Source organism: Arvicanthis niloticus, chromosome 1 (assembly GCF_011762505.2).
Source record: "Arvicanthis niloticus isolate mArvNil1 chromosome 1, mArvNil1.pat.X, whole genome shotgun sequence".
Lineage (NCBI taxonomy): Eukaryota > Metazoa > Chordata > Mammalia > Rodentia > Muridae > Arvicanthis > Arvicanthis niloticus.
The window spans coordinates 95,459,965-95,479,963 of record NC_047658.1 but is presented as its reverse complement, the minus strand read 5'-3'; the positions used below and the strand labels follow the sequence as shown (position 1 = coordinate 95,479,963).

The 19,999-nt window shown below is 49.1% G+C and overlaps 1 protein-coding gene across 4 annotated transcripts in view; it reads left to right on the top strand.

Annotated features, from left to right (window-relative positions):
• Window positions 1–18,971, top strand: part of Rgs10 (regulator of G protein signaling 10) — a 40,004-nt gene extending 21,033 nt beyond the window's left edge. For all 4 annotated transcript variants that reach the window (XM_076911326.1, XM_034510173.2, XM_076911322.1 and 1 more), the window contains 2 exons: window positions 6,820–6,963; window positions 18,548–18,971. In XM_076911326.1, coding sequence (XP_076767441.1) covers window positions 6,820–6,963; window positions 18,548–18,694 — 291 coding nt within the window. In that variant the 3' untranslated portion in view covers window positions 18,695–18,971. The remainder of the gene's footprint in view (window positions 1–6,819; window positions 6,964–18,547) is intronic.
• Window positions 18,972–19,999: the final 1,028 nt, after the last annotated feature.

Below are 19,999 nucleotides of genomic sequence, written 5' to 3'. Positions count from 1 at the left end.
ACCTTAGGAACCTGCCGTGGTCTCGGGCTTTGTGCTCACTATCCCAGGCCTCTGTGTCTCCCTTTGTGAGTAGCAGGATGGAATTTCTGGGTAGAGGCCTGGTGGAGCATAGTCAGTGTTTTAATAAAGCATCAGCTGCCCTGTCTCCATCCCTCCCCACTTCCTTCTACTGGAGACAGGATCTTGTGGTGGTGGTGGTGTGCATGACACATACGTAGGACCAGCAGAGAAGGCAGGTGTCTGGGTCTGTCTCTCTCTACCTCATTCCTTTGAAACAGGGGCTCCCGCTGAGCCTGGAGCTCACCGTTCTCCAGCTGACTAGACAGCCAGTTCCAACGATCTTCCTAAGATAAGCTCTTGCCCTATCATCCAGGCTAACCTTGAACTCTTGGCCTCAAGTGATCCTCCTTCCTACAGATGCCTGCAGCCATAACCAGCTGTGCATGCGTGCATGGATGTTTGTGTGTGTGTTTCCTGTGATGGCCCCTCTCCCCTGAGTTGAGCTCTTAATTGTAATCTTTTTCTCTTTTCCCTTTTCATCTCTTTGGCTTTTGGTTTCTACTTTTATTTTTTTTATTTATTTTTAAAGATGCCAACTTTATCGTTAGATGCTGTTTTGGACTTTCCTTGGTTTTGTGTTTTTTTCTACAGTTGGGTCTTTCAGTCCCTTCCTAGTGGGCTCCAAGCCTGACATGTTCACAAACTGGTCATGTTTCCATCCTGCTGTCTGGGAAGTCTTTGCCAGGGATCTGGAGAACTCATCTTGGCGACCCCCATCCTAGGGCTCTTGCTCTCATTGCTCTAAAACCTCCTCAATCAACCAATCAATCAATTTATTGATTTTGGAGCTGAGGACCCAGGCACTCTATTAGTGAGCTAAACCGCAAATCCAGTCTTTAACATTATTATCTTGTTTTGTTTTTTGTTTTGTTTTTCGAGACAGGGTTTCTCTGAAGCCCTGTCTGTCCTGGAACTCACTCTGTAGACCAGGCTAGCCTTGAACCCAGAAATCCGCCTGCCTCTGCTTCTCAAGTGCTGGGATTAAAGGCGTGCGCCACCACTGTCTGGCTAACATTATTTTATTAAATTTACTCATTTATTTTATCTGAGAATGTTTTGTGCCCACTTATGCATGTGAGCCACGTGTATGCCTGCTGGCTGTGGAGTTCAGAAGAGGTCATCAGATCTCCTCAGGAACTGGAGTTACAGCCACCCTGTGGGTAACGGGAATGGAACGTAGAAGAGCAACCAGTGCTCTTAATTGCTGAAGCATCTTTCCAGCAGCAGGAGGGGAGGCTTTAAAAAAGATTTATTTATTTGTATTTTATGTGTATGAGTGTGTGTCTACATGTATGTTTGTGCACCATGTGCATGTCTGGTGCTCACGGAAGCCAAGAGAGGATGTCAAATCCCTGGAAAAGGCATTACAATGTATTACGAGCTTCTGTGTAGGGTTACAATTTAATTTTATTTACATATGTGGATTTGTGTCTATGTGACTAATGCTTTGTGTTTGTGTGGCCATGGAGGCCAGAGGATCCCTGGAGCTTGAGTTACAAGTGCTTGTGAGCTACCCAGCATGGGTGCTGGGATCAGATTCCAGTCCTGTGAAGGGCCAGGAACACTCTTTTGTGGGTTTTGTGTGTGTGTGTGTGGTAGTGTTGTGAGGTGGTGAGAAGGTCTTATGGTGTAGCCCTGGCTGTCCTAGGACTCACTTTGTAGACCAGGTTGGCCTTGAATTCACAAAGATCCGCCATCTTTACCTCCCAAGAGTTGGAATTAAAGGTGTGTGCCACCACCACACCTGGATATCAGGAGGCTCTTAACTGCAGAACTATTTTATAAAAAAGTATTTTATTTGTGTGAGTGAGTATATGTGTGTGTGTGTGTGTGGGGGTGTTGGTGTGTGAATTCGATGTACAGGCACTGCAGTACATGTGTGGAGATCAGAGGACAAGTTTTGGGAGAAACATGCTCTCACACCCCACTACCACTTGGAAAGGCTGGGGAAACGAAGCTGCTCAGGGTTGGGGTGGGTGCTGAGAACACAGCTTCTCTCCTCTTGACTTCATCGGAGGTGCAGACTTCCACTCTTCCTGGACACGTCTCTTCCACCCCTTCTCCGGGCTGGCTTGAGTGCCCAGGCTTGTCCCTCCTGCTATGGTCCCCTCTGTTTACTCTCCTTTTCCTGGCCTAGTTCTCAGAAAGTATCTTGTATCATTTAAAACTTTCAAAGTTACATTTATTTCAGTGCAGTGTGGAGGTCAGAGAACAACTTGTGGAAGTCAGCTCTCTCCTTCCTCTGCGGGGAGGATGGGTGGGGTCAAACCCAGGTCACCAGGCTTGGTAACAAGTGCTGTTACCTGCTGAGCTATGTTACCCATGCCTTCTATTTATTTGATGTCTCTGTTCTATTCTCTTTGTGAAACATGTATGAATGCAGTTCATACATGGATTGTGTCCTGTTTTCATGTGTTCTCTCTTGGGAGAGAACAGGCTAGAGAGGCGTGGGCTGATGGGAGATGTATTCCAGAGTCAGGCATGCAGCAGGTAGGGTATGGGCCATATAGAGAGGTGTCACAGGGACTTGAAGCTCCACCTTCCTAGAACAGAGACTAGAGGAGCACTGGCCAGGAGGTGACCTTCCCTTCTCTTGGTGTCTCTGGGACTCACTACCTGTGTTGCCAACAGTCAGTTGACTCATGAGCCAGTAGCTTGGGAGACTGTTGGGCTGCATGATAGAGAGTAGTTACAGCATCCAGGGCAGGACTCAAATTTAGGAGTGACTAGGAGGGCAACGGGCCTGCTAAGGGAGAAAGACAGAATCTGGGACTCTTGAGAGAACAAGGCTCTTCTGGCGAGGGAGCAGGGTGAAGGAAGAGGGCCATACACAGGACTCCAGTACACAGGACTGGAGCCAGAGACCCTTGGAGGGGCTTAGCAACCAGAAGCAGCCAGGAGCCCCCAGGCAATGTGGCCTAGGCTGGAGGATTCAGCTAGGAAGGTGGAGAACAGAGCGGGGGAAGGAACTCCCATCCACTCCTGAGACTGTCTGTAGAAATTGGGAGTGAGGAGGCTGATTGCCACGAGGAAGTGAAATGAAAGCTTTTCTGGTGGCAGAGCATCAGCATGGGCCCTGAGTGGGGGAGGGGAGACCACGCTGCACCTTCCTGAGCTCTGAACACCTGATGGCTTTGCTGTTCTGAGCAGACAGGCGGAGTCTGGGTGGTGGAATTCACTTCTCTTAAACCAACACTGGCTGGGAGCAGGGTTTCAGGCCAACTTTCTACCCCAGTGTTGGTGCAAACCTGACCTGTGCCTGGAAGGAGCAGAGACCGGATACGTCTATCTGTCTGTCTCAGGGAAGGAAGAGTTGTGGCGAAGGTAGTGGCTAGATGAGTATGCTAGCACTTTCGCACACCCCGTTCTTATTCTTACAGCGGCAGGAACAGGGTTAACACAACTCTGGAAAAATCTACCAGAATAGCTCAAGCGAGCAGTTCTTCTTTTCTGTTCAGTGTTCTCAGCCTGGACACCAGGCCTTCCCGTGACTGGCCTGTGGTCAGCTGTCTCAGGGTTTCCCTTTTCGATCACACTTCCTATCCTAGTGCAGATAAACTCAGCTGCTCACTCATTCTCCTGCACCCACTGGGTCAGCACAGGGGTGCACCATGTTCCCAGAGGCTGGGGAAGGACAGCTGAAGCAAGAGGGTTGGTTGGGAGCTGGGGTCTAGATACCTGCAGCTCCAGGTACCTGCTTCCTCTCCCCTGGGCCACCTGCCCCTGTATATGGAGTCTCAAGCTGCTCGCTTTCAAAACCACCCAAGAGAGCCTGAATCCACGTGGGCCATGTGTGTGCATGTGTGCGTGGCAGAACTTTCATGAGCGTGTGGATGTCTTGGGAGAGGAGACATGCAGACTGTTGCATGCAGTTCGCTCATCTGGCCAACTGAAATTCTACTTTCATGAAGTAACTTTCAAACAGGAAGTGGGTTTCCAAAAATGTTCCCTTCTGACAGAATGGGGGTGGTGGGAGGAGGCTCATGGCTCTGTGGAGCTGGTGGGTCTTTGAGAGACATGAAGTTCCAAACTACTCTTCCGGGCGGGCCTCATGATGGTCCCCAGACCTATCCCAGAAATAGTCGTATTTATCTTAAGAGGCTCCCATGTCTTTGAGTTTGACATTAATTAATTGCTCCTGTAGTCAAAAAGAAGACACAGGGCTTTGAGTGCTGACCCCCTCTGGGCACTGTTCCTATATCAGCAGAGATAGTCAGGCCTCCGCCGCATAGGGTCTTTTGCCTTCTGGTCTCTGGCATGAAACAAACTGATTTTCTTCTATTTTCAAGCACTGCTAATTGAAAACTTCCAGGGATTTTCATAAGGGCAGAAGTTTTTGGAGCCGGGTGTTCCCTCAGCTAAGCTCTGCAAGCTTAGAGCCTCTCAGGGAGAGAAAGGGTTTTCTTAGGGCCTCCTAACCTCCCCTATCTTCTCCACAAACCTCAGCCATGTGCTACAGGTGAAAGGCATCTCTCCATGGCCTCGCTCTGTGGGGCTGGAGGGGGCCTGAGACCTGAGACCTGAGGTTCACACAGGAGATATCTCTGCTGCCACAGAAGACTCCATCCTCTTCAGGGAAACGGAGGGAGGCTCAAGAGAAATTCTGGTGGAGAGTGCTGAGTCTGCAGCCCTGCCCACCACAGCTCTGAAGACTTTAAATGAAGCTGGCTTCTGCCATCAGGGAAGGTCAAAGCCCTGTCACGGTTCTTAATTGCTCCTACCATCAGGGCATGTCACAGCCCTGCCACAGCCCTCAGTGTAATGAGATTGCAAGTGAGTGAACATCTTGTCAGCCCTTGTCGCCAAGATTTCCAGTGGGGCTGCACTTGGGACTTTGGGCTTACTGCATTACTTACACTCACTGTGTGATCACCTGACAGAAAACTTTCTCTGGAAGACTGATAAGCCATCTATCCTAGAGAGCTCAGTGTGCCTTGTGGGATCAGAGTAGGACTCAAGTTTGGAGTCAGATAATCCTGGTGTCACCTGTCCTGGCCCTGGTCCTCACCAGGAAACCAGCGTTAACAGGGGGAAAGACCAAGAGGCTAAGGGACAGGAACACGCTTAGCATGTCCACGGCGGCACAACAGGCACTGGTGGCGATAGGTGCACATACGTGTGGTTTCATGGGACTTTATTTGTCTTTGTGAAACACACATAATAAAAAACCTTTGTTTGGAGTGTCTCCATGGCACTGAGTGTATTCACAATGCTGTGCAGGCATTACCACTTACTGGGTTAAGAGCACTGACTTCTCTTCCAGAGGTCCTGGGTTCAATTCCCAACAACTACATGATGGCTCACAGTCATCTGTAATGGAATCTGATGCTCTCTTTTGGTGTGTCTGAAGACAGCGACAGTGTACTCATAAATACATAAATAAATAAATAAATAAATCTTTTTTTTTTTTTAAAAAAAAAAAAGGAGAAGCAAGGAAAAGTATTCAAAAGCCGAGCCATAGTATAGCACAGAAGAAAGTCATTGTCAAGAGGGACAGCAGAGGCAGGTACGATAGCACACGCCTTTAATCCCAGCACTCAGGAAGCAGAAACAGATGAATCCTTGTAAGTTTGATGCCAGCCTGGTCTACATAGTGAGTTCCAGGACAGCCAGAGCTATGGAGTGAGACCCTATCTTAGAAGCATACAATGATTGACAGCAGGCCACACGAGTGAGGGTTTACTCAGGGGCCCCAGCTTGTTGCCTGGGACTACTTTGATGGGGTCTTGAGGAAGGAGGGGCTGTTTACTAAGGGCCATGGGTGATTCTCTATTTTAACTGACATGTCTAAGATAGAAATTTTACTGTGCATATGTCCCTTCCCACAATGTGTCTGATTTGAATCATGCACGCAGTCATGCACACACACATAGGCATAAGATGGTAAATAGAGAGATTCACTCTAAAAATTCACTTAGAAGACACAGTTTGTCTTATTGCTCAACCATCCCAAACCAGTTCAGGTCAGGTTGGCCTCCTACCAGTGTCCCTAGTTATGACTGGAGTCTGATTGAATGGAAACATGAATAATGCTTGGTGGTTATTAAGAGAAGGAGACATTTATTCCACTGTTTGCAGTGAGCTGTTTGTGTAGCTCAAGGCAGGTGGCGGTCCTAGGTCCCTAGGTGTGTTGTTAGGAGAGGACTCATGTGCACATAGAACGTGTAGGTGAAAGCCCTAGACTGGCAGTGCATTGTTGGAAAAAGGCTGTGCGCACATCCCAAGCTGAGCGAAGTCCCAGGATGCTCAGCTGCCCTGTGCTTGCTCACCTCATCCTCTCCCCACTTCCTCCTCCCACAATCTCGAGCAGCCACAAAATTTGCACGTTCTCGTGAACAGCTTGACACGGTTTGCAGCCTCTTGAGTCTGGTTTTCTTCATGTAGCTTAACAGTGCCAAGGCTCATTTAGGTTTGAGCTTTGACCAGTGAGTTTCATTCTACCTCAGGACTGGGTAACATTTCCATGAGCTCCGAATTGGGAGGGGTCGCAGGGTGACCCCGAGTCATGCTGGATTGCCACTTTCATTGTTTCTGAATGGTCAGGGTAGCAATTTTGTTTCAGAACATTTGGCCTCAGCTGCATTATTAGGTGTAGGGTAGGCCAGGCTGCTGTGGGCCTTCTCTGGGAGCTTGGCTTCTCTGGAGGTTGCAATAGCTCCCAGCTGCAGCTCTTCCAGGGCTGGCTGGAGGGTGGAGCTGGCTTTAGGCCAGGAAAGGCTGTGCTGGTGGATAACGGTCCAGCTTCTCTGTCTCCTCCAGATGCAGGAAAAGGCCAAGGAGATCTACATGACCTTCCTGTCCAATAAGGCCTCTTCACAAGTCAACGTGGAGGGGCAGTCTCGGCTCAGTGAAAAGATTCTGGAAGAACCACACCCTCTGATGTTCCAAAAGCTCCAGGACCAGGTAATGTGACCTTGCCTGGGCCTTGATCCGAAAAGCTATCTATCTTCACTCTACGCCTGGGGGAATTCTTCAGGGAAATGCCACATTCCCCAGGAAATACCTCATCCAGCTGTTCAGGCCAAGCTTACTGAGGAGCTCTGATTGAAGAAGGTTGGGGAACCCCAGGTTCTGAATTTGGACCATGTTGACTCTTATTTTATGCATCATTTGAACTACTGGGGTTCACAGCCATTTCCATCCAGATGGGATGAGAGGCTGTGTCTGTCTGAGGGATGCAAGTTAAAGAAACACGGCAGTCATGAAAGGAGGGGCAGTTAGGGAGCCCGACAAACATTGGCAGGGAATCCAAGACTGGTTTTGTTAAAATAACCAAACAACTCCCTTACTGCCAGTGGCCCAAAGCTGTAAGCAGATTTAAATGTAGCCCCTCAGCCATAACGACAAAGTGAAAATTTTGCAGTATATCCCACTTAGAACCAGAAGAGGTAGGTTTAAAAACGGACATGTTAAAGAGGTAAACCTTAAGTTTTCTGGCAGAATTTCTTATGAGGAATATTCAATAAATGTCACTAGACCAAAGGGACATGACCTGATATTCAGACCTGAATTTATAAATGTGTGTGCACATCTGCACTCCTCTGTTAGATGTGAGACAGGCTCTGGGTCAAGCTTGCACCTCTGCTGGGAAGGCAGACTGAGGCTAAGAGACCCATGTTGAAGCAACATGGAACAGCTGTTGAAGGTAGAAAGAAAAGGTTCTAGAAATAGCCGTGAGGATTCAAAGTAGCAGGAAAACTGGCCGTGTTTTTGTACAGATGCCCAAAGATCTTCCTCACCGCCTGCCCTGAGGACACCACTCACACAGAGGCCCTCCAACTTGAATAAACCAGTCTCTTGAAGGGTGTGTTAAAACAGATGGTTAGCCCACTCCCAGGGCTAACTTCTCAGAACTGTAAGTCATACATGGTGTGGAAACACTTCCCCATTTTCTTCGGGAAGGCTGGCTTTTCAGGGCTCAGGCTATACACCATGGAGACTGTGCTGTCTGTGTGTTGGCGGAGCCTTTGCTTTTGTGGAGGGGCTTTTTGATCACCTGGTGCATAGAGCCTAGAACAGCTCTTCTGAACCTTTGGGCAAAGACTCCTTTGGGGATCACACATCAGCTATCCTATATATCAGACATTTATGTTATGATTTATAACAGTAGCAGAATTATAATCATGAAGTAGCAATGAAATAATTTTATAGTTGAAGGTCACCACAACCTGGGGAACTGTATTAAAAGGTCTCAGCTTTAGGAAGATTGAGAACCACTGTGCTACAGGATGTCCCAGCATCCAAGAGGCTCCATATTTGCTCCTCATCTGATAGAAAACAAAACACTCAGGCAGAAACACGAACAGAAGTATTCTGAGAACAGTTTCCAACCGACACAGTAGGGAATGTAGATCCCGCGTAAATTCTGAATAAAATCTGGGTGTCGAGGGACTGCTGTCTGGGTCTCTGGGGAGACTTATCAGGGGCCTTTGCAGGGGTGATTTTGAGCAATAGGCATAGGTTTGGGAGGGAGAGGAAGAAAGAAGGCAGTTTTTGTGACTGTAGACACGTGGGAGCACCTGTCTATTCTGGCCCTCAGGATCTTCTAAAAGGCTCCCATGGATGATCTGAAATACATCTGATGTTGAGAAGTTGGCCAGCTACTAGGTTCTAGGTTATCTGCAGTAACATTGGCCAATGCTGAGCTGTCCTGAAAACTGTTGTCTCACTTGGCATGTCTTATCCTGGTTTTGTTGACAGCAGAAACAGGGCCCAAGGAGTCGTGATGGCTCCTTAGTTAAAGTCATTCAGAAAAACCAGGGGCACTCTGTATCCCTCATAGCCTTCACTGCCTTCCTGCTCAAGGGCAATTTTTCTCTGCTGGGCAGAGGCCATGATGTCCTTGGGCTAGAGGGAGTAGAGGGATCATTTGGACACAGACGCTTGCTCTATGGATTTGCAGAGACCAAGGTGGAAGTGAGCTGAGAGAGTCTGGTAGGACTTCACACAGTGGCTTGCATGCAGTGCCAAAGATCCTCACAAGACATCAAAACAGAGGCATCTGCTATGGTCTGCACACAGCCGAGACAAGTGTCTGCTGGGGTGGAGGGATGGCTGGCACAGAAAGGAGACACACAGAGACAGGATGAGGGTTTTTGTTTTTGTTATTTGAGTGACATCATAGTTGTTATTCTGAGACATAGTCTGGCCTCAAACTCAAACTTCATTCCTCTGTCTCCCAAATGCTGAGGTTACAGGTGTGTGCCACCACACCTGGCTGAGTGACAAAAGTTTTAAAATTACTTTTAATCTACCTGGTAGTAAAACGTTCTTGGAAACGGAAAATCTACTGAAGGCTCGCCCCCGTGACTTCACCTGGAGATAGCCACTAGGCAGCATTCCGTCTCTACCTGCCCATCTTCCGTGGTCTATAAATAACCCATGTGACCCACACTCGTCACCAATGCGGTTCAGAGCTTGACTGTAAAGGAAGTGCTTTTATATCCTGTTGTGAAGCACTGTTCAGAGAGAGAGAGAGAGAGAGAGAGAGAGAGAGAGAGAGAGAGAGAGAAACAGAAACTGTCCTCCTACGGTATAGGTGGGTGGAGGAGAAAAAAATTGCAACCATTCCCTCCCTTGGTACCCCTGGAGACTGGATGCAGACACTTCTGATACACACAGCATGTGCTGAAGAGCCTTCAAGTTGTGTTAGATGGTGTATAACCTATACGTCTCCCCACAAGGTTCCTCCATAGGTGGCTTGCCCTGACAGAGCACTGTCTGTAGTTACATTATATTTCTTAGGGAATTGTGATGGGAAAGGAAAGCTCGGTACACATTCAGCTTTTTGCCCCTGTAGATGCACAGCACAGCCTACTTATGCAGTGTTTGCTTGTTTCCCAGAGGTGGGGGAGTGGTGAAGGCACTTGGGTTTGGCATCACGTTGGAAACCTCTGTGGAGGGCCTAGACACCAAGAGGTTCAGCATCACCTGCAGTCTTTGCTCCCACAAAGCTCCTTCGAGGACCCTGCTTTCTTAAGTGAGGGACGTTAAATTAGAGAGAAACATGATGGAGACCCCAAGATGTTTTTAAAAAGTTTTTATTCGTTTACTTACTTGTGTGTGTGTGTGTGTGTATGTGTGTGTGTGTGTGTGTGCACGTGCACACCTGTGTATGTGTTGCATTTAGAGGCCAGAGGTCGACACTGTGTGCCTTCCCTAATTGCTTCCCACCTCATTTTTTTTTTCAAAGAGTCTCTCTCATTGGCCTAGAGCTCATGGGTTTGACCAGACTGGCTGGCCGGGGATCCTCCAGTGCTGGGTTACAGACATGTGTCATCATGTCAAACTCTTATGTGGTTGCCGGGAATCGGAATTCAGGTCCACATGCTTGTCTGGCAGTCTGACAATGGTACTGAAACTTAACCACAGCACAGTGATCTGGGGCTGAAACACTCGGGACCTATGTTCCCACACTGACTGACTGACTGAGCCCCATTTGCAGCTCCAGCTTCACCATCAGCACCAGAAAAGCTTTAAGTGGCCCAGCCACTCATAATGTGGCCTTATTCTGCTGTTCTAGGGGAAGCTGGTGGGGCAGCATGGCTTTCGTGGGAAGTGGCCGGAGCCGAAAGCACAGCAAACCTCCTTGAGCTCAGATTAGATGGCCCCACATCCTCACACCCTTAAAAGAGCCCCCAAGGTTCTCTGCTCAGGTCCTGCTAACTCTCGGTATATACACTGGTCTAGCAGGTTCTTTGGTTCAGAGCAGATTTGAAGTGAAGTGCTGGCAGAGGGGCTGGATGGCAGAAATCAGGGTTTAACAGCCAGGAAGGGCGCAGACAATGGTACTGAAACTTAACCACAGCACAGTGATCTGGGGCTGAAACACTCGGGGCCTATGTTCCCACACACGGCCGTATAGGCTTCTCTGTACTACAGGATGCTAACTTGATTGGTGAGCTAACAACACTCACAAGACATCAAGCAAAAGCTAGGGGTGGTCAGTATAGTGTGTGAGGGGTGCACTGCACACGTTAGCAAAAGCCAGAGGCATTAGGGGCTTATCCTTCTTATCTAGGAAGGTCCCCTGTGGAATAAGAGGAGAGATATTCCCTGATTTAATTTATAAGTTTGGCCCGTCTGTGTGCCCAGTGGTGACTCGGGAGGGGTGGAGGTTGTACTGAGCACATCTCTTGGGCCCTGTAGTCTAGAGTTGGAGGCTGAGCTGTGCGGGAAGCAACGAGGGAGGCAGAAGCGGGAAGGAAGGTGGCTCCTTTCAGTCACTTCAATGGCTATGTTAAGAGCTATTTGTGCTGTAAGGAAACCAGCTTCTGTCCATCCACAAGGACAGAGATAAATGCGCAGAAGGAAACACAACAGCCCAGAGATGAATGTAGAGCATGTGGGAGGGGCTCCTGGGGCTCACCAGGTCCCTGCAGAGCCTGAAGACAGCAGGTGCTGGAAGAGAAGACCTGGGAGGCAGGGTGTTCCAGGAGAGGCCAGTGTAAAAGTAGGTGTTACTGTATGTCAGGATGGTCAGTGTCCCTACTAAGTGATGGTTAGGGGAGCTTGCTGGATTCTGGGGCTGTGGTGCCAGTTTAACTGAGGGATGTTGAAATTTAGTGTGTTTTTGTTTGTTTGTTTGTTTTTTAAGACAAGGTCTCTCTGTGTAGACTTGGCTATTCTGGAACTCACTCTGTGGACCAGGCTGGCCTGCCTCTGTCTCCAGAGTGCTGGGAGTACAGGTGTGTGCCACTACTGCCTGGCTGAAATTTAGCTTTTTGTCAAGTAGGTCAGTTGCACTAGTAGGTTTGATCTTGAAAGTTGGGCCGCTTGGCTCTGATGCCCAGCCTTGGCTATCCTGACCTTTCCTAGCTGGGCTAGAGAGAGCAAATGGCTCGGTGAGGAGCCACCTCAATCACTAGAGGGTCAACTGTTGGCCTTGGCTTTCCAACCATGGCTATCACTGGCCCTTGGCCTGGGTGCCAGTCGCCCGCCCCGTTCCTGTCTCAGCCTGTCACTTCCTGGATGTTGGGCTCAGAGTCATGGTTATGATCACTGTGTGGTAGATTGGCTCTTGGTATCAGAAGAGGGAAGTAGGGACTCAGAGTTCCATCCTGCCTCAGACCCCACATGGGTTCTGTTTCTCAGTGTGACCCTGGGTTCACCCCAGCTCCCCTGTTTCTCCACACAGGACCTCAGTATGAGCTTTTCTGCACCACTGTGGTCCCTCTGACTGGGCTGCCGGTTAGCAATCAGAGCCAGGGTGGAGCCCATCTCTGGCTTACAGGACCTGTTTACATTCAATTCCAAGGGTCAAACCCAGTTCAGAAATCAGTAGTTTCCAGGGAGGGCTGAATTTTTGTTCCAATGAAAGTAAAAGGTTCCCTCACATCTATCTGGTCAGACACCTTTGGCAGGATGGGGCATGAAGGCTGCTCTCTGCAGGACTTTCAGAGTGACCTTATGATTTTAAGACAGCGGGCAGGCTGGGAGGGGCATGTGGAGAAGTGCCAGAAAAACACTAGACTTGGAGTCATGGCAGACATGCATCATTGAACTTTGAACTTGACTTTCACAGACTCTAGGGAAGACTGGATAGCCCACACTGAGGGGATATAGTCTGCCTCATACAGAGGGTCTTTTTGACTCCATTTCTGCTCTTCTTGGATTTCTGATCCCACCCTTGGCATATTCACCATCCCCAGTGGGCCTGCCTATGAACTAAAGTGCTGTCCAGATCGACAAAACCTTTTTAGTGGCCCACTCATGCTTAAGGGCAGGATCTGCAGTCTCTGTTTGTCACTGTCCCACTGTCTGCTAGCTCTTCTCAGACCTCCTGGGTGCACCCCACTCCTTCTTCAGAAGACAGAGAAGGGCCTCCATTCACAGGGTGGGCAAATCAGCTTGCCAAACCAATTAATCACGAGAGGGATGTAGGGAGGGGCTTCCTTTCCTCTCAGCTCTATATTCACACAGCCAGTAATCAGTTCTGTAATCTAGGGAGTGGGGCGGGGGGAGAGACAGAGACACAGAGTTTGTGTGTGGGAATGTTCTAGAATGACAAGTCAGAGAAATCTTATTACCACACTTTATGTTACATTGAAGGATTTAAGTTTTTTTTTCTCCTTGTGCGAATTGAAGTAACCTAGAAAAAAAGGGAGGTGTGTATTTCATTTAGTTCTTCTAATGTACTTGATTCTGAGTGATCAAATATTTATCAAGCTCAAATGCAGTGGGTGGAGGCAGTGGATTAACCTGGAGTGGCCATCGTTCTGAGGCTGAGTGCTTCTAGGGGAGTCCTTTCCTCCCTAGAGCAGCCTGTTGGGCACTGCAAAAGTGTTTTCCCCCTGTTGCTCCAATCAAAGCTCCATCCGGGATTTGAGAAAGCATGGTGGGTGTTTGGCTGATGTAGGGCCTCTGCCCTGGAAGCAAGGCGCAGGGCACAGTTGCACAGGCGCAGGCGCAGGGTTTGCCATCGCTGCTCTTTTCCTCCCAGTCCACAGCAGGGAATCCCAGGCAACCAGCTAAACAGTTTATAGTGTAGGCATGCAGATGTGGGGTCTGCAAACCAGGAGCCTTGCTAAGCTACATCTGTCCTGGCCAAAAAAAGGAAAAAAAAAAAAAAAAAAAAAAAGCCCAGAAGCAGCCCAGCTGCCTACTCAAATTTTCTGCTTTGCCGCCTGCTGAAGACAAATCTCATGTTCAAAGGCCTTCTTCCTCTTCCTCCCCCTGGGTTGTTTCCATTTTCTCCTCTTTCCTGCGGACGTCTAGGATTCTGACCACATTGTTTAGGTCCAGGTCAGCTTTGCCTGTCGGAGGCCTGGTTTTATAGAACCGACTAAGGTCTAGGGGCCAGCTCATTTCTTCTTGTGTTGAGGCTTACTAGTACCTAGGCCTTGCACTGCAGGTCTTCAGAACTCTGAGGGGCTCACGTCTGTGTTTCTGTTTTAGCAGTTTTCTAGTCAGTCAATCTCATACGTTTTCAAACAGCAAGCACTTCTTGCCTATCTAGGAGACTAGGAATCTGAAATCAGCCATGGGCAGAGTCGGGGGTCTTGATGAAGTGCCTAGAAGAGGAACTTGCCGTAGTTACAGCTTCTGGTCAGTTGCTTGCTCGGCACCTTTGGGAACTTGTAAACTGTGTCCATGTCATTCCTGTCTCTGTCACTGTTGTCATACAGCTTCCTTCTTTCCAGATCTCTCTGTGTGTCCTGCCTCTTTGGATCTGGGTCCCCCTACCCTGTAGGGTGATTTTATTTTGATAGATATCACTAGATCTGTTTCTAAATAAAGTCACATTTTGAGGTTCTAGGTGGATATACATTTTTTAAGACACTACCAACCTGCTGCGAGACTTGAGGACTATTCCTTTCCCTCTGACATACTCGGGATCATGGGTTAAAATTCGGTACATTTTGAAATTAAATATTCAATCACTTAATGCTTATGGGCAAGTTTCTATGTTTAACTCTTTGCAAATCTTATTTCTCTATGTTTATCTGCTTCTCTCTCTCCCCCCCCTCTCCGTGTGTGTGTGTTGTGTATATATGTGTGCATGTGTGTGGGTGCATGTGTGTGTGTTGTGTATGTGTGTGAAAGAGACAACATGCATGTGGTGGTCAGAGGACAACTTTGAGGAGTTGTTTCTGTCCTTCCGTGTTTATGTGAATTCTGGAAATCAAATTCTAGTTACTAGGCTCTCATGACAAATACCTTCATCTGAGCTTTACCTGCTGGGCCATCTTATAGGCCCCCGATATGTGTTTTTATAAGACATATACAGGGTGGTCTTGTGATAAAGAGAGACACCTTAGAAGAAATCAGGCCGCTGGTAGCTTGACCTCAGAATCTGGCCTCCAGAACTATGAGGGAAAGTTGTCTATGGTTCTGTTTTGTCAGACAGAGCAGAGCAGCCGTTGCTCTCCAGCAAGCAAGAGCCACAAGGCCCTGTTTTCCTCCTCAGTGAAACCACAGTCCCCGGGGCCTTGTGATAGTGTCATGGGAGAATGCTCTATCGGATGCCTGGAGTGTGTGGTCACAGACCTCTCAGCAATGTTGGTCCTCGCTTGAATGTCTGCAGAACACATGGGAAACATGCTAGGCTCCTCCATGGCTTCTGCCTTATGGTGGCTGTGGCTTTGTAAGGATTCGTGGTCAGTTTGTGCATGCTCTCTGACACCTTGTTGCACATCTTCCACGAGGGGCTCTATGGTGGACATTCCCAGGGCCACACACTCTTATGCTCATAATTTGCCAGCAGCCGTGGGAAGCTGCTCTCTGGTTCTCAAGCAGAGCCACAGGGCTGTGGACATCCAGGAAGATGAAGTCTTCCTGGGCCTGCTGCCCACAGCTGCTTCCCAGTCTCTCTGGCACCTAGAGTTGACAAGAGCCAGACATCTCGAAACCACAGCCTAAAGACTTCGGGGCTGGCTGGGTATTTCACACCTGCATACCACAGAGAATGGCTCTGTGCCCTTGATAAATTTTGTGGCAGGGCCAGCAAGATGACTCAGTGGGTTGGAACATTTGTGACACAAACTTATGTTGGATCCTTGGATCCTGTGGTAGAAGAAGAGAACCAGTTCCCTAGAGTTGCCCTCTGATGTAGGTATATGTGCGCCCATACTTAAGTCTTCTCCACCCAAACCCATAATAATGCGACAAACACTTCATTGTGAGTGCTAGGAATCGAACCTGGATCCTCTGCAAGAGCAGTAAGTGCTCTTAATTGCTGAGCCATCTCCACTCCATACATACTTCTAAAAGAAAAGTAAAATAGTTTACATCCAAGAGCTGAGTTGGCAGAGGCAAGCAGAGCCTCTGTGGTGCTTGAGTACCATCTCCCAATGAAGCAGCAATCCAGATTTAGTCTCCCACCTCCTCCTACCCTGGGTGCCCCAGCGCACCCCTTCTCTTCTCTCTGAGCTGTGAGCCTCAGAGTCACAGAAGGCAAACAGGATACTCCCACCCACAGAGACTTCAGATGAGAGGCCCTACCCCTGCTCCTGGTGCTGGTTGGGTTTGCCACGGACTTGAGGAAGTGATGGGGCGGGGTGGGTGGGAGTGTTGTATAGGGCTGCATGCAAGGACCTGGGGGTAGTGATGGAGGATACAGGACTACATGCCAGGAAAGGTCTTCATAGAGCTGGCTCCACTAGTCACACCTGGAGCATTTGTTCTAGAGTCTGAGCCAGGTGGGCACATGTAAGATCCCCTGGGGTGTCCATGTACACATGTAAGATCCCCTGGGGGGGTCCGAGTACACATGTAAGATCCCGGGGGGGGGGGTCCGTGTACTTGAAAGGCTAAAGGATGCCTAAGGGGGGGGTGATACCTGCTTAGCATATTTGTGGGAAGTCTTGTGAGGAGAATAGCATCTCTTATCCTTACCCTTACCCTCCTCACCCTCCTCCTGATATATTTTTTTTAAATTTCAGAGGTGTTATATTTTCTTAAAAAGTGATGTGTCCAAACCATAGCAAGTTATACCCACCTCTTAAAGATTACAAAATTGATACAAAATAGGTAACTACTCCAGAGCTTGGTCGAGATGGAAATATCCCAGGGGACTGGCAGGCACAGGGGCATGGCAGGCACAGGGGTATGGCGGGCACAGGCGTATGGTGGGCACAGGCGTATGGTGGGCACAGGGGACTGGTGGGCACAGGGGCATGGCGGGCACAGGGGACTGGTGGGCACAGGGGCATGGCGGGCACAGGGGCATGGTGGGCACAGGGGACTGGCGGGCACAGGGGCATGGTGGGCACAGGGGCATGGTGGGCACAGGGGACTGGCGGGCACGGGGCATGGCGGGCATTGGGACTGGAGGGCACAGGGGCATGGTGGGCACAGGGGACTGGCGGGTACAGGGGCATGGCAGGCACTGGCTGAACAATTTATGGGCAGCCCAGTGTGCCAAAGGTTTCCTGGGTTGTAGTCTCTGCAGAATGGGTGGTTGGTTCTCCTGCAGCCCTCTTGAGAACATGAAGGCGAAAGATGGAAGGCTCCCATCCTTTCTGGAGGAACGTCCCAAGGCCCCAGCCCATGTGTGTGTTGGGAGAAAACATGTTTAAAAGATGACAGTATTTTACCACCTATGTGACAACCCCACCTGACAGTGAGTGGCATCTTAGAACTTTTCACTCAGCCAGGCATGAGCTAGTGCTATACTGGAAAACACCCTGGTGTGCCTTGTGGCCCTTTAATCTGAAGGAAAGACAGAGACAGAGACGGTGACATAGAGACAGACTATGTCTTGAAAAGATAATTCTCTACAGCAGGAGGGGGTGTGCCCTTCCTTTCTTTCTTCCTTCCTTCCTTCCTTCCTTCCTTCCTTCCTTCCTTCCTTCCTTCCTTCCTTCCTCCATGTTGTAAGGTAAGGAAGCGAGCAGGAGTGGACCCAGGATCCAGGGGATGTGGCCCAAAGACAGGAGGCTTCTGTGTGAGACAGCCCTTGGAGCATGTGCCGGCAGGTGCAGCTCTCTCTAGTCCCAAGGTCTTGGGCTCCATCAGGGGTCCTCCTTAGCCCCACTGTACCTCAAAATTACTGCTTTCTTGAGACCTCAACCTGTCTGGCTGTGCAGGTGTCTCTGCTGCTGGCTTCATTCTCTGTAACTGAGCCCTGGTCCCAAGGTATCTCCTAATAGATTCAGTGCACCCTCCCTTGCATTAGATACATCTCCTTGTCTCTTGGCCTGGTAACAAGTTTGAGCTCTGCAATACCAAGTTTACTGGGTTTGTTTGTTTGTTCTCAAGACAGGGTTCCTCTCTGTAGTCCTGGCTGTCCCAGAACTTGCTGTGTAGACCAGGCTGGCCTCTACCTCACTAGATCTGCCTGACTAGGTCTAAATATTACACGTTAAAAAGATTTCTTTTTTGAGACAATATTTCATGTAGCTCAGGCTGGACTCAGACTCACTATGTGGCTGAGGCTGAACTTGAACTCCTGAGTGCTAGAGTTACTGTCGTGTGCCACAATACCCAGCCAGAGAAAATTCTTAAAGGACCATTTGAGGCAAAGGCATGACTCAGGCTGTGTGCATCTATCCTGTGAGGGGAGAAAGATACATTTGTATATGTGATTCTCTAATCTACAGTGTCCATTGAGATGATTACACAATGATCAATGATATACAGGAAGTCTGCCTTGTCCAGCACAGCCCTACACCAAGTGTTGTATGTTGTTCTTCTCATTATTGTTATTATCTGTGTGTGCACACGTGACGTGTCTGTCAGTGTGGGTAGGTGCATACTATGGCATGTGGGTGGAGGTTGGAGGACAACTTTTGGGAGTCCGTTCTCTCTCCTTCTACTGCGGGTTCTGGGGATTGAACTCAGGTCATCAGGTGTGTGTGGTGAGTGCTTTTACTTGCTGAGCCAGCACGGATTAGTGTGTGTGCGCGCATGTGCATGCACTTGCGTGTGCATGTGTCTCTGTGTGTGTGTTTGTGTGTGTTATTCTTTGGCTCATGGTAGGTATTTGACAGGGTGATTTATGGTCTGTGTTGGTGGTGACCATCAGACTCTTCTCTTTCCTCTTTAGATCTTCAATCTCATGAAGTATGACAGCTACAGCCGCTTCTTGAAGTCTGACTTGTTTCTGAAACCTAAACGGACTGAAGAAGAGGAAGAGGATCCTCCAGACGCTCAAACCGCAGCCAAGCGAGCTTCCAGAATTTACAACACATAAGCTGAGCCCTTCGCCCCCATGGATCGGAGGAATGGACTCTCAATGTTCAGGGTGTCAATGCTTTGTTGTGTTTGAGGACTGGAGTGTGCAAGACCTTCCCTCGGGATATATGTATTTTATTAACTCTTTGAACAGCAATCTCTGCATTATGCTAATCTTCCATTAAAAACAAAAGTAGCCTTGAAGTTTCAGTTCACAAAACACGTGAGATTCCTCCAACACTGGACACTCAGAGCCTTTAAATCTTGATTAAAGTTTTCATGAGGCTACAAGTGAAGCCTTTAGTTACCTCTACTTTGTAAGCCTTTACCCTGCCCTTCCTGCCTCGGTTGTGTGTGTCCACAGACCCTCTTGGCTAATGATCTGAAGCACAAGTTGGTCTGACAATCACAGGGGTGGTGAGTGTTGTTTGTGGATTGTTTGGGGGTTAAATAGTTCTTGAGAAAAGTTCAGTACCGTCCAAAGCAAATCTCTGACAGTTGCTTGTTGGGTTAAAGTGGGTTGCTAGCTTGGGGGTATACTTGTAGCTGGGTTTGCCTCATATTGGGCGCCAGTTGTTGGATTAGAGTGGGGGGGGGTCCTGTGTCTGCCCTGCCATGGGGCTAGGGCCACTGCTCAGAGAGGCAGGACGCAGGATTCGAGAAGTTTGACTGTGTTCTTGTTTGACTGTGTTCTTGTGCTGTGTTCTGGTGTCTGGCAGGTGACGGGCTGTGAGAAGCCACTGCAGGGATACCACTAACGCTAAGCTAACGGGGTAGGGTGGGGGAGCACAGTCTGAAGTCCCTGGGGAGCCAGAGCTAACTTGGGGAAAATCCTTGGGCCTACAGGGAGGCTGGGGACTGTCTGGTTCTCAGGCTTTTGGGCACCCAGGCACTGCTGGAAGCCGTGGAAGAGCTGAGAACCAAGTGGGGCCCATGGGTTGGACTGGCCCAGGGCGGAAGGGGAGAGGGGGAGAGTGCTCCCGCTGCGCCTCGCAGGGAGATCCTTGACTTGGTCGTGGGCAGCTTGTTGGGGTTGAGAACGCTGAGAGGTCTGAGGAAGACTAGACAGCGGCTCTGTAGGTGAAGCCCTTCTCCATTGCTTCCCGAGGCAGATCCCAACGAAAGAGAAACAATTTAAGGCTGATATTGTCATGGCGGAAAGTAAATGAGAAACTGTACCCTCCTTTCTCAGGGCAGGCCTGGGGTTAAATACCTTTTGCAGGGAGGAGGGTCTGGGAAGAAAAGTTTAATTGGCTAAACCCTTCTGGCTTGTAGGTACCTCATTAATATGGAGACCTGTCTTGAGGCTCCGAGGCTTGTAGTC